Genomic DNA, 13,639 nt, shown 5'->3' on the forward strand with positions numbered 1-13,639 from the left:
TTCCTCCTATCCATATCCTGTGTAGCTCAGGTAAAAATATAACTTCCTACTTAAATCTCATGTCCAGATTTCTATATTTTGTTACATTGATTTCTTCATGCCAACCCATAGGCGGTCTCCTGCCTTGATGACAACTTTAAGATATGATGATAGGAAATGGTAACTATGACCAAGAAACAGGGACTTTCCAAATGATCAAACACTAGCAGTCATTTTTATAGATCTCCTGTCCTATCTCCTACGTGTGTGCATGCTCAGTCACTCAGTTGTGTCCGCCTCTTTGCAACCCAATAGACCTTGCCCACCAGGCTCCTCTGCCCATGAGACTTTCCAGATTTTTTGAGTGGGTTGTCATTTCCTTCTCCTAGGGATCTTCCCAACCCAGGGACTGAACTCACATCTCCTGCACTGACAGGTGGATTCTTTACCACTGAGCCACCTGGGAAACCCTGTCCTATCTCCTAACCAATGCCTAAACCCTACTGTAAGTTAGCTGTGATGAAGTGATGGGTTTTTAATATTTGACCTTGACACAATCTCATACATATTCTACCTTTTAGTTCCTCTGAAAGAGGTGCCTAGATATCAGAGACTGGAAGCTTTAGCCTGCAGTTTTCCGCTAATCCTAATCTCAATTTTATTAGCATTATAACTATGATCTGATTTATGAAAGCCAAGAGTATAGCTTGGAGACCAAGAGAAAACAGGCTATAGTCTTGGCTCTGTCACCAGCTAGCTATGAAACGTTGGGTCAGACACCCCACTTACACTTTGGAAGCACAGACTTTTGAAACCATCTCAAGTTTTCAGAGTCAAAACCCAAAGAGACCACAAGGTGGAGATAATGCCTTTATATAAGTAAACCTTTTTGCCTTGCCACACAAAATAGAACATCTCCCAAACAACAGACGGTCAGGTTAGAGCTTCTTCATCAAAATATGAAAAAAATTTTTTTTACCATTTTGTTTGACCTTAAAGAATTTAGTTAACTATCAAAATACTTTAAAATTTACTTGGGATTAGAATAACCTAAATATCTAACATACTTTAAAATTTACTCTGAAAAGGAAGTCCTTATATTAAATTCTATCAATGCTGATTCTGCTGTTTCCTTTTTTAAAATATTTAATTTTTAAATCAAAAAAGTTCTAAGATAATTTTCATATGAATGAGCAGTATTAATATAAGCACAAGGCCTGTTCCACTTCTACCTTTAGCAGAATCACATTGGCTCTCTGTCACTTTTTCCCTTTTCCTCCCTTAACTGAAAAAAGAAATCAAAGTGTCATCTTTTTAAAATCACACTCTCTCTGCTCAGATGCTCCATCACAACCAACTCTTTGCTAACCCATGGACTGTAGCCCACCAGGCTCCTCTGTCCATGGATTTTCTAGGCAGAGTATTGGAGTGGGTTGCCATTCCCTTCTCCAAGAGATCGGTCCCCCACCCAGGAACTGAACCTGGGTCTACTTCATTGCAGGCAGATTCTTGGTTTCCATTTAATTGAGTTATTTATTATATTATAATTGGCAATGCTGTTGAGTAGAATATTTAGGGAGTAGTTTTGTTTTCTCTGGAACTACTCTCTGTATTTGATTTAGATTTCCTTTTATTTAAATAACTCCCTTCTGAGTTTTCCCTGCATCAGAAGTCTGGGAACCTGATCTTCAGATCTTCAGGAAATCTGATTGTTCTCTGCAACAGTGCTGAGCCATCTACCAGCTTCAACAATAATAAAATTGGATTTTCTTCTCCATCCTAATTCTTTTGTTTTTGTTGTCAAATATTTCCCCAGAAACTAGGGGGAAAAATAAAAATGCAAAAAATTGAATACAATTGGTGCTGTTATGTTTGAAATGTCAATGTAGTGTTTGGTTCTTTCTTCCTTGAAGCTTATTAAACTCCTTGTATAATGCCTCTTATACTTATGGGTGGCAGTACCACACATATAAATGAAAAAACTATTTCTAGAATGAGAAGAGGTGCTGAGTCCTTAATGGCAAGATGCAGTAAGCAACCACGCTTGCTAAACATTTTCTCTCCTTGGATCCACCCTGCTGTTCCTGAGACATAGTGTTCCTCTATGAAGTTTATTTAAACCAGCTGTATTAGATACTGAGAACACTATCTATTCAGAGTTGAATACCAAATAGCGACTGAACAACTATCCAGAGTCAAACACCACTTAGCGACTGAACAACGACAACAATAACAACATTAGATAATTAAGAACGCTATTTATTCTTAATATCTTAAAACCAAAAGAGAGCCTTAATAACCCTTCCGTCATAGTCATGCGTAGTACTTTATTCCAAATTGGGCATTGTGAATCAGTGTTTATAATTACTTCCCAAAAGGATTCTCCTACTGAAATGTTTTAAAGATAATTTGAAATTACATCATGCATAATGGATGTGCTTGTAATTAAAATATTCTCTGACTTGTTTTCTTTGATAAATCTTGTGGTTTGGACTTTATTTTACTAAAGAAAGTGAATTTTTCATCCTAGTTTTAAAAATCGCTTGACGCCCTACCATGTGCAGCTCTGTAACTAAACAGAAAGATTAAAGAGTCTGTAGATTACGAGCAGGTTGGGACAGGACTCAGTTGGTTCTAGGTTTACATGTGGCAAATAAACAGAAATGTTTGCTAGGTTTCATGGTAACCAGAACTTCCCTGGTAGCTCAGACAGTAAAGCGTCTGCCTACAATGTGGGAGACCGGAGTTCAATCCCTGGGTCGGGAAGATCCCCTGGAGAAGGAAATGGCAATCCACTCCAGTATTCTTGCCTGGAGAATCCTGTGGACTGAGGAGCCTGGTGGGCTAATGGTAATCAGATAAAGGAGTTTCCAGGCAAAGCAAGATGCCCAAGTTGATACAAACACAAATAACAGTTACTAACTTTAAGAAGCTTGTAATTTAGTAACGGGATAAGACAACATGATCTGAAATAAGCCTCAATAAGAAAATTGCCATGAAAAGACTGAAATGAAACGTAATGGGGGATTGAAAATGAGAGGATCAGGGCTGAAGAATAAAGTTCAGTGATTAAGAAAGGCTATGAGTAGGAGGGATGGTCACATTGTGTGAAAGTTAGACTGTGCCCACTGCAGCAGTGGACATCCTGATGAACAAAGTCGAATATTGCTATATGTGTTGATTCTTCTCCTATCTATCTCATTTTTACGTTGCTTTGAATAGTGTTAAAATTAATAGTGTTAATTTTAAATGTACCCTAAAACAATTATTATAAAATTGTATTAAGTAAACAAATGTCTGTAAAACCTAATCAGTCCCCATTAATTTAAAATTTGCAGTAACTTGTATCAAACACTTTATAATTATTATAATTATTTAAGAAGGAGATTTAAAGTCTTACAAAGAAAGGTTTTCAGATAGTCTTAAGAACTTGAAAGGGATTCCTATATAATCAAAGTCTGCTAAGTACATGTAATTATGTTTATTAGAATGGTTCACATAAGAATTATCAGTGAACTTTTAATACTTCATTTTAGTTACCATGTATTCTTAAAAATATTTTATTATTTATGCTTCTCTTAAAATATTATGTAAAACATGATATGAAATTTAGAGTTGCATTCAGGTCTTAATGGACCCTCCCATTTAGTTTGACTTAGTGAAACATAGGAGAAAGCAATGGCACCCCACTCCAGTACTCTTGCCTGGGAAATCCCATGGATGGAGGAGCCTGGTGGGCTGCAGTCCATGGGGTTGTGACTGAGCAATTTCACTTTCACTTTTCACTTTCATGCATTGGAGAAGGAAATGGCAAGCCACTCCAGTGTTCTTGCCTGGAGAATCCCAGGGACGGGGGAGCCTGGTGGGCTGCCGTCTATGGGGTCGCACAGAGTTGGACACAACTGAAGTGACTTAGCAGCAGCAGCAGCAGCAGTGAAACATTACTAGATAAAGGCCTTGAAAACTCAGATTCTAAGCTTAAAGGGCATACGATAGTCCCCAGGAGAGACTTCTTCCATCCCCCCATGAGCCATTGGTGTCTGACCTTTCTGTCTTGTTCATGAGTAGACTTATGATCTACAAGTGCTAATGATGATTCATGCCCCAGGTAAGAAAGCTGAGACTTGGACCGTTGTCGGATGGAAGCTCTGTAAGTAAAAAGAAAGAGGAATTAGTCTGTGGCTTGTTGGAATAGGACTCAGTTGGTTCTCAGTTTACATCACCTGTGTTAGATGCAGGAGCTTTCTGAGTGGGTTTGACAGAACTATCAGTCGGGTTGCTATGGCGCCAAGCTAAACCCTGATTCAGAGTACACACACAGAGGGAGGAAGAGAAGGGGACAAAGTTGTTTCACTAGTCCACAAAAAAAAAAAAAAAAAGCATCCAAGACTCAAATCTATCCCAAACCCACATGGCTCTGCTATTGCTTGTTGTAATGGCAATGGCCCATCACTATTTCTTCCCTTAGGATTGTAGGGTGAGTTTTGATATCTCTCTTTCTGTCTCTCCCTGATGTTTGCTTTAGCATAATTCTGCTGCTGCTAAGTCGCTTCAGTCGTGTTCGACTCTGTGTGACCCCAGAGACAGCAGCCCACCAGGCTCCCCCGTCCCTGGGATTCTCCAGGCAAGAACACTGGAGTGGGTTGCCATTTCCTTCTCCAATGCGTGAAAGTGAAGTCGCTCAGTCGTGTCCGACTCTCAGCAACCCCATGGACTGCAGCCCACCAGGCTCCTCCATCCATGAGATTTTCGGACACAAATAGACTAGTAGGAGGGACCCTAGTGGAAATTTCTCCAGGCTACATACTGCCTTTAGGGATGGATTTAATTAACAAATATATTATTGAAATATAATTTAGCTTGAAGTGTTCACTGATTCATTCAACAGAAGATGATTGTGCGCCTACAATGTACAAATCAAAGTTAGGTGCTGTGAGGGGACACAAAGACTGGACAATTCCAGACTTCTCCCTTAAGGCACTTAAAGTTTCATAGAAGAACAATGCATATAAGCAACCCTAATATAAGGAGGACTGTGATAAGTGCTCTAAAGCAGGTTTAAGTAAACAGTATGGAAATTTAAAGGATAAAAGACCGTATGTCGGGTGCTACCATGAAAGGCTTCATGGAGGAGGTGGCTAAGGTAGGCTGTGGGTATCTGTAGGCTAGAGGAAAGAGCATTGCTGATTGACAGAACGGTATAAGGAGAAGTATGGGGATAGGGTTACTAGTTACATAAACTTAGTATAGAGCAGATATAGAAAGTGATTCGAGTTGTTTTGTTTTTCCCTGAGGTTTCTGGGAAGGAGACGTCTACTTTCTTCTAGGTTAAATTTGAAAGTATGTGACACTGGAGGCTGTTGGCAATTATGTCAAGAAAAGAAGCTTCCTAAATAAAGAATACTGGGGAAAAAAAAAAAGTAGAGCTGAGAAGGGAAGAAAAAGAAATTGTATGTATCTTGACCAAGCCTGAAGCCAAAGCCTCTTTGAACTATTTAGTTATGTTGTTATTCCTCCCTTTAAAGGTTAAACCAGGTTGGCTGAGGTTTTTGGCCATTTGCAAATAGACTGACTGCTAAGTGGTAAAGGTAATCCTGAAGACTTGAAAGGGTGGGAGTTGCATTCTCAAAGCACTTAGCCTGAAAAAATAGTGTGTAAAGAGGGAGACGGTCGTGACGAGGAGATCTCCATCAGCTGTGGTAGTGCAATCCAGATCCTGTTATTCGTAAGTCTCCTATCATCTGTATTCAGGTTGCTGCTGCTGCTGCTAAGTTGCTTCAGTCGTGTCCGACTCTGTGCGACCCCATAGACAGCAGCCCACCAGGCTCCCCTGTCCCTGGGATTCTCCAGGCAAGAACACTGGAGTGGGTTGCCATTTCCTTCTCCAATGCAGGAACGTGAAAAGTGAAAGTGAAGTCGCTCAGTCGTCTCCGACTAGTAGCGACCCCATGGACTGCAGCCTACCAGGCTCCTCCTTCCATGAGATTGTCTAGGCAAGAGTACTGGAGTGGCTTGCCATTGCCTTCTCTGGTATTCAGGCTAAGCTAGACTGAAATACCAAGGTGGCACCTGCCTATTACAGATGCTCGTCTATCCTTCTTGAGAAGACAGCAATGCATCACCTTCATGACCCTCACTTATTCCCACGTTCATTTGATGGCATCTTGATCCTCTTAGTCACCAAGTTCAACAGGTGCATTTCCGTCAAGTCCTCCCTCTTGCTCTTGCTCAAACTCTCATTGTGATCAGGCATGAAACCACACGCCACTCGGACTTCCTGCTACCAAACTGGCTTCTGGGACACCCCAAGCCCGTCCCATTTGGCCTGAAACTCTGCAGCAATAGAGTCATTTCTTTAAGTTAGGTAACTGAGGTCAAGAGTTCAACTCCCAAAAGTGTGAGGGATAGCTCTGTGTCAGCTAGAGAGAGCTGAGTGCAAGAGAGGGCTGAGACTGAAGGTTATGGGCCTAAAAAAGAAACTCAGCATTGGCAGACAAGGTAGGAGGAGTATGTGGAGAAGAAGAGGGCATCAAAATATAGTTGACTACCTCCCAGTTCTGAGCAGGGAAGACATCAGTCCTTACCCCCTCTACTACTTGAATCTTATGTTTCTTAAATCTCTCTTTCTCTTGTTCCCTGTTGCCTATTCATCCAGCGTTCTACCTGTCTAGCATAAGCTGCCCCAAGGAGACCATGAACAGTAAGGGTGCGAGGCAGGGGCCTGACCCGCCCGCTCTGGTCTACCATAAACACCAGCATTAGAATTCTGTCACTCCCCTTTGCAGAACCTGCAACGGCTGCCCCTCCCTTCCTCAGAAGCTGTGTACCACTTCTCATCAGAAACAAAAACAGCTAATTTGGGAATATATGTTCTCACTCTCTCAACATTATTGTTTAGGAAATTATTGTCATTCATGGAAATTGTTCTTGAATCTAAAATATATTACCAAAGAGAGACTTAGGCATCAGACCGAGGAAATAAGATACAAATTAACATTTCAATTAGTCCTCTTAAAAAAATATCTGTCAGCATACACAATAAGATATTTTTAACTGACTTTCTTACTCAAACCTATAAATCTTTCTCTGTAGGAGGTTAATAGCTACTTTCTGTGTACAGGTTGTATTTCTCGGCTTCTCTCCCTAGTCACCAAAATGTAGAATTTGTAAGAACTAATAGCCAAATAAGAAATGTTTATATTAAAACAGTTATCTGGGCCTAATAGTAAACTGTAAGTAAACTACTTAGAATGGGAAAAATTTTGTTCATCTGAAAAATTGAGAAAATATTTATTTTCTTTTGACCTCACCATGAGATACATTCCTCTTTGCAACCTTTAACTTAGTGATCAAAAGAGATGCCTAGTCATTTTCTGGGTGTGAGAAGTTAGTTGATATCTTCAAATTGTGATTCTGATGACCTTTATAATTTTTTTCTTCCAATCAGAAAAAACATGGTGAAATAATTCATGCCAGATGTCCTTAAAAATTACCCAACAATTTTGGCAATTTTTATAGCTTTTACATTTGAACTATTGCTTTATTACCTGAAAAAATTCAATGAAACTAGCATTTCTTGAAATTTTCTGAATAGACCTGTTCTTAAAAGGAAAAATAAAACCCTTAAGCATAAAACCCAGTTTACTAGTCTTTGAATATTAAAAGTAAATAAACCTGTGTTTGAACTACTTGGAGTTGTTTCTAGAATATTATATTTTAAGCCTCTTTAACCATTTTTCAATAAACAATTAGCTATCTTGTATGAGCAAGTCATAAATTGAGCCTTTGTTTAGAGCACAGCCTTGAATCAAATATCCTAGAAATGATAAGGGACCGGGTAGAGAAATGTCAGTCTATTGCCTACAAATAGTCTCTGAACTTAAGGAAAAAAGATCTTGAATAACATTTTCACAAATATATGCAAATATTCCTGGGCAGAACTTTTCTTAATATACAGACCTTTAACATTAAAGGAACTTTTTTTTAAACTTTTAAACCAGAATGAAAGATTAAATTTACAGTCTTGCTACAGCATGCTCCAAAAATATGCTTTGGAAGTCAAAACCCACAGATTGACGCCCCCCCAAAAAAAAGTTCATGTTTAGGAAAATATGCTTTAAGTGTTAGATGACACATCTCATATTTCATCTAGTTAAAGAATGGTTTGACCTTGGGTAGGGAACTCTGGGAGCAGAAATATTTGTAATTCAATTGCAGCTCAGTAGGTTAAGGAATGGAGCTAAAGGCATGAATCTGACTTCCATTTAAGACAGTGCTTCATACCACAGTTAACTCTGGGAGACAAGCCTAAACATAGATTTTTAAAAATCCCCTTTCTAAGCTCAATAAACAACATTTTAACTACAGAGTGTCTTTATCATGACCCCCTACCCTCAATAAAATGAGAAGCCAAATTTTGAAAACCTCTATGGGTTGGAGACAGAAATGTCAGTATGGCGACCTACGATTCATTTGCATGTTCATATTACACAAGACCCGGGGCTGTGTTTAAGGGCTTTCCAAGTGTACCTGAGATATTGCCAGAAGATCTTAGCTGCAGAGGGTTCCTGAAAACATCTGAAAACTTTAAAAGCTGCCCCGTTGCCTGAGCTTACCTTAAGCTAGCCTGGTAGCTCCCTCTGCTAAAGGTCTGTTTTCTCTCAAGTAAGACATCTTCGGTTTCATCTTTTCCTATTCAATACAACACGAATGATCCCTTAGTGTATACAATAAGCAGAATCAAAGCAAAATAAGATTATTTACTATATTTGCATAGCATATCGTTACTATGTCTGATCTCAAACAACCTGTTAACTTTATTGCAACAACTAAAAGCTAACACTTGTCCAGCACATTCTAACAATAAAAAAAATTAAAAATACTCAGCAAGATTGAGTCTTTTGAATTATATGACAGCCTATGTGTTATCACCACAGAAATAGATACCTATAGCTATAGCTGATATGAATGACAGAAAAATCTTGTGAGAAACCCACTGAAAAGAAAAGTGAGCGCATTAGTTGCTCAGTTGTGTCCAACTCTTTTTGACACCATGGACTGTAGCCATGGAATTCTCCAGCAAGAATACTGGAGTGGGTTGCCATTCCCTTCTTCAGGGGATCTTCCCAACCTAGGGATCAAACCCAGGCCTTTTGCATTGCAGGCAGATTCTTTGCTGTCTGAGCCACCAGGGAAGTCTGAGAAATCCACTAGAAGTGGCAAAAAAAAAAAAAAAAAGTAGATGAACCAAATTAAAAAATATATATATTTTCAGAATAAATCACATGTTCAATGTATACAGTCATTTTACCCAATAGTGTTAACAAATCCAGATTTGATATGGGAGAAAGTTTGTCATGGATGCTTAACATAGGTTTAGGTAAACCACCAAATCCAGAGGTTAAGACTCCATGCTTCCACTGCAGGGGGCCTGGGTTTGATCCCTTGTCAGAGAATTGGATACTACATGTCACATGATGTGGCCAAAAAAAAAAAGAAAAGAAAATTCAGATTGAAAAGGAGCAAGTACATTAGGACCTGAAGCATCTACCTACACTAATGAAAATATGCATAAAACTTTTTAGTCATTGTTTAATTCACTCAACCAACAAGAAGAGAGCTCGTGCTGCGTGCAGGACATTCTAGGAAGATTCTCTTATTTGCAAAGTGTGAGGGGAAAAAGGGATGGAATTGAAGTTTCTTCCGCAGGAGACCTGGGTTTTAGCACTATGACTTGAGTAATAACTAAACCTCCTGAGCGTCTGTTCTTTCCTTTATCATCTATGTAATGTCCCCCAGGGCTTTGAGGAGAACAACTAAAACACTATATATTAAAATGCATAGAAATCAAAAAACATCATATATGCTAATTATTTAACATAATGTATAAGCATAACTGAAAGGGCACTTGCCTTTTATGTCTTTTTCATTAAAGGCTTGGTCTCCTTGACTTTGCAGAGTTATTAGAGTGAAGTAAACGCCTTTCCTTTCCAACAGTTCTTCATGGGTGCCTCTTTCCACTGCTGTACCATGTTCAAAACCAATAATGACGTCGGCAGTTCTGATTGTAGATAGGCGATGAGCGACAGAAATGATTGTGTGCCCATGCTGAACCTATGAGAATGTACATTGCACTGAGTCAGACTGTAAGACAAAGCGGACAGTGCCATTTGGACTGTCTCAGAATCCACAAGTAAGGCAGAGGCTCGATCCCTAAGAAGATTCTTGAATAGGCTAAACAGACATTAGAAAATGTCAGCGTACTTTCTTGCGGCTAATAAACACATCACCCGTTGCTCCGGTTGCTGCTATTAACTGACATCTTACACCCAAAATGTAAATTTTTAACATCACTTATTGTGAGTTAGATGTAACAGATTTTACACGTGCCACCTTTAGAAGCAAATCATATATCTTCTGTTCAACTCTGGGGAACATTGTGGTGAGCCAATATTTTCCAAACAGATACAATGGCCCATGTAGTCCTTCTCTCACTGTCTCGCTATGTCTCTCTCCTCTCTTCACAGAGGCCTTTCCTACAACACAAGAATTTCCACACGGACTTATGAAAGGAACTTAGACTCCCAACAAACCTTACTCAGTGCCTCTTGCACCATGGCTTCACTCTCATTGTCCAGAGCCGAGGTGGCCATGTCCAAAAGCAGGATCTTTGGGTTTCGAACAAGGGCTCTGGCGATGGCTATTCTTTGTTTCTGCCCGCCACTCATCTGGCCTCCTCCTTCTCCAACAAGAGTGTCAAATTGCTAGGAAGAAAGCAACATCAACAGCACCAGTGATAAAGAGCAAGAATTTGATGGATCCTGACAGTGACCCTTTCATTACAAAGCAACATCAATGATGAAGAGCAAGAATTTGATGGATCCTGACAGTGATCCATTCGTTACAAAGGTCCTTTCTAGCTTCCTCCTCAAGCAGGAGTTTTCACACATCCATCTTTCACTTAAAACAAACAAACAAAAAAAAAAAACCCTTTCCTGAAACAGGTTATTATCTAATCAATATTTGTGTGTAAAATAAAGATATTGATTTATTCTTTTATTCTGGATGATAAAAGTATTTCTTTTTAGCTCAACTTCAAGTAAAATGTTTCCACCACAATAAAAGTTAATCAGCATCCTGAAAATCCATCTTAGAGGATTAAAGCATATGTCAATTCCTTGTCTCTTTCTTCTAGCCAGACAACACAGAAAAATACAACACTAAAGTTGTCTATATATTATGAATGAAAGGTCAAAGTAGCTTAATAATCACTACCATGAACAGCGAACAGTTACTATCTTGCATGCCCAGTATTACACTGGAATCTCACAAGGGGGCGATGTGGTCAGTCTCTTATCTCACTTACATTAGCAACATGAGTTGAGAATCTACCATGTAGAAAGCGTGGATCTGAACTCTTTACACATATCATCTTATTTAATCTTGACTGATATGCCATAACGCAGGTACTGCTATTCTCCTTAACGGATGGATAAAGTAATGTTGCAGTCTGAGGGAGTAAAGTAACTTGTCCAAGTTCATAAATCTTAAAAGTGCAGAAGCTGGGATTTGTCCGGAGGTGGTCTGATTCTGAAGCTTTTTATTGTTTAACCACTAGACTATGTCATACACAGCTGCAATCCTATTCATATACGCATTTTGGAAGGCTGAGAAGGACATATTCTAGAGCACAGACTGTGGAACCAAGACCACCTTGGATGAGAACCTTGCCTTGAGCAAGTGATTTGACCTCTTGGAGCCTCAATTCTCCATCTGTAGATGGAGATAATAATATAGCTGCCTGACAGGATGATTGGGAGAGTTAAATGAACTAATAGATGTGAAGTGCTTAGAAAAGTGCCTGATATGTAGTAAGCACTGCTGCTGCTGCTAAGTCACGTCAGTTGTGTCCGACTCTGTGCAACCCCATAGACAGCAGCCCACCAGGCTCCTCCATCCCTGGGATTCTCCAAGCAAGAACACTGGAGTGGGTTGCCATTTCCTCCTCCAGTGCATGAAAGCGAAAAGTGAAAGTGAAATCACTCAGCCGTGTCCGACTCTTCGAGCCCCCATGGACTGTAGCCCACCAGGCTCCTCCTTCCATGGGATTTTCCAGGCAAGAGTACTGGAGTGGGTTGCCATTGCCTTCTCTGGTAGTAAGCACTATATATGTGTTAAACAGGAATAATAATTCTTCTTTGATTTAGCAGACCATTGGCCAAGAAATCCATACAAGTATAATACTGAGTTGGTTTTTGTCATTGCTATCATATAAAATGAAGATAAATGAGGAAATTTTGAATATGTGAGACACAGTACTGAAGACACAGTATTATCAGCCCAAACACAAGAAAATTTGAGAACAGTAACAGTTGCAGACATCAAAAGAGCATTGTGAAAGTTACCACCACACGACAAATTTATCATCTGCTTAGACAAATGTTTAAATAGGTGGATTAAGGAACCTGTATCTATGTTAAAGCCAGCTTCTAAAAGAAGGTGCTTCAGTTTGGTAGATTTTATTGTATTAACCACAACATATTTTCAGACAAAGAGGGGAATTCAAAGTACATTTCCAGGCACAAAATGAAAACGTGACATTGATAATTTAGAATGCAAATGAAAAGCAATGCATATTACTATGTAATTTTTTTCCCTCTATGAATTCTGGGTTTCCCTCTGGAATGAGAGGCTAGGGGTACCTGTGGTAGGTCCATGATGAAGTTGTAGGCATTGGCTTCCTTGGCTGCTCGGACTATATCTTCCATTGTTGCATCTTTTCTGCCATAGCGAATGTTCTCTGCAATGGTGGTGGAAAACAGAACAGGCTCTTGCTCCACTATCCCAATCTGAGCTCTGAGCCACTGGATGTTAAGAGAGCGAATGTCATGGCCATCCAAGGTCACCTAGAGAACAAAAACCACAACATCACTTCTCTTGGAATCCTTCAAGGTTCTGAATACTACTACTGTGCTGTACTTGATCTATGAGGAGAAAAAACAAGACCCACAAGACTGTGTAAAACAATTCCTCTTATAATGTATTTGTTAATATAAGGATGACAATATAAGTTGAAATCAAGTATAGCTGTAGGACAATTCATTGTAGAAATACAATTGATATAAAGGTTACTCAGTTTAACTTGATTGGCCCAAGAATAGAAAAAAGTTTTAGTTTCTCAATGAAGAGTACAGTCAGTTATTCATCATATTTTAAATATTTCTATCTTTTGACTTGAAGCCAAAATGAACTTCAAAAGATACAAAGAAATGACCAGTGGTCTCTATCTTGCATATATGTGTATGTTTTAGAACAAAATCTTACTTTCTGGCCTGATTCATCAAATGACACTCAGGTGTTCAAATGCAATTGAAACTATAAATGGGATAAGTAAATAAACATTACTATTAGCAAAAATGCAAACATTTTATATAAAAAACATGATATCTATATATTCAGAGTATAATTATAGTGGTATGTAGCAAAGAATACCCAATCAGAGAATAAAGTGTTTGTGAAAGAAGAAAACCTCATCACATTTGACATGTCACTCTGACAGTACCTGCATTATATAGAGCTCATTGCATGGAAGAAGTCATTTAATATACAGTCAAATGATTCTATCTCAAGGCATCAAGGAGATATTAACAAGAACGATTAT

The 13,639-nt window shown here is 39.0% G+C and overlaps 1 protein-coding gene across 1 annotated transcript in view; it reads right to left on the reverse strand.

The window, feature by feature from the left end:
- The window catches only part of ABCB11 (ATP binding cassette subfamily B member 11), an 87,434-nt gene that overhangs the window by 33,271 nt on the left and 40,524 nt on the right, over positions 1 to 13,639 (reverse strand). Inside the window, exons 13-17 of the mRNA XM_040229280.1 lie at positions 12,681 to 12,884; positions 10,572 to 10,742; positions 9,891 to 10,092; positions 8,595 to 8,670; positions 4,025 to 4,127 (exon numbers count right to left, since the gene is read on the reverse strand). Of these exons, the coding sequence (XP_040085214.1) occupies positions 4,025 to 4,127; positions 8,595 to 8,670; positions 9,891 to 10,092; positions 10,572 to 10,742; positions 12,681 to 12,884 (756 nt within the window). The remainder of the gene's footprint in view (positions 1 to 4,024; positions 4,128 to 8,594; positions 8,671 to 9,890; positions 10,093 to 10,571; positions 10,743 to 12,680; positions 12,885 to 13,639) is intronic.

Source organism: Oryx dammah, unplaced genomic scaffold (assembly GCF_014754425.2).
Source record: "Oryx dammah isolate SB20612 unplaced genomic scaffold, SCBI_Odam_1.1 HiC_scaffold_27, whole genome shotgun sequence".
Lineage (NCBI taxonomy): Eukaryota > Metazoa > Chordata > Mammalia > Artiodactyla > Bovidae > Oryx > Oryx dammah.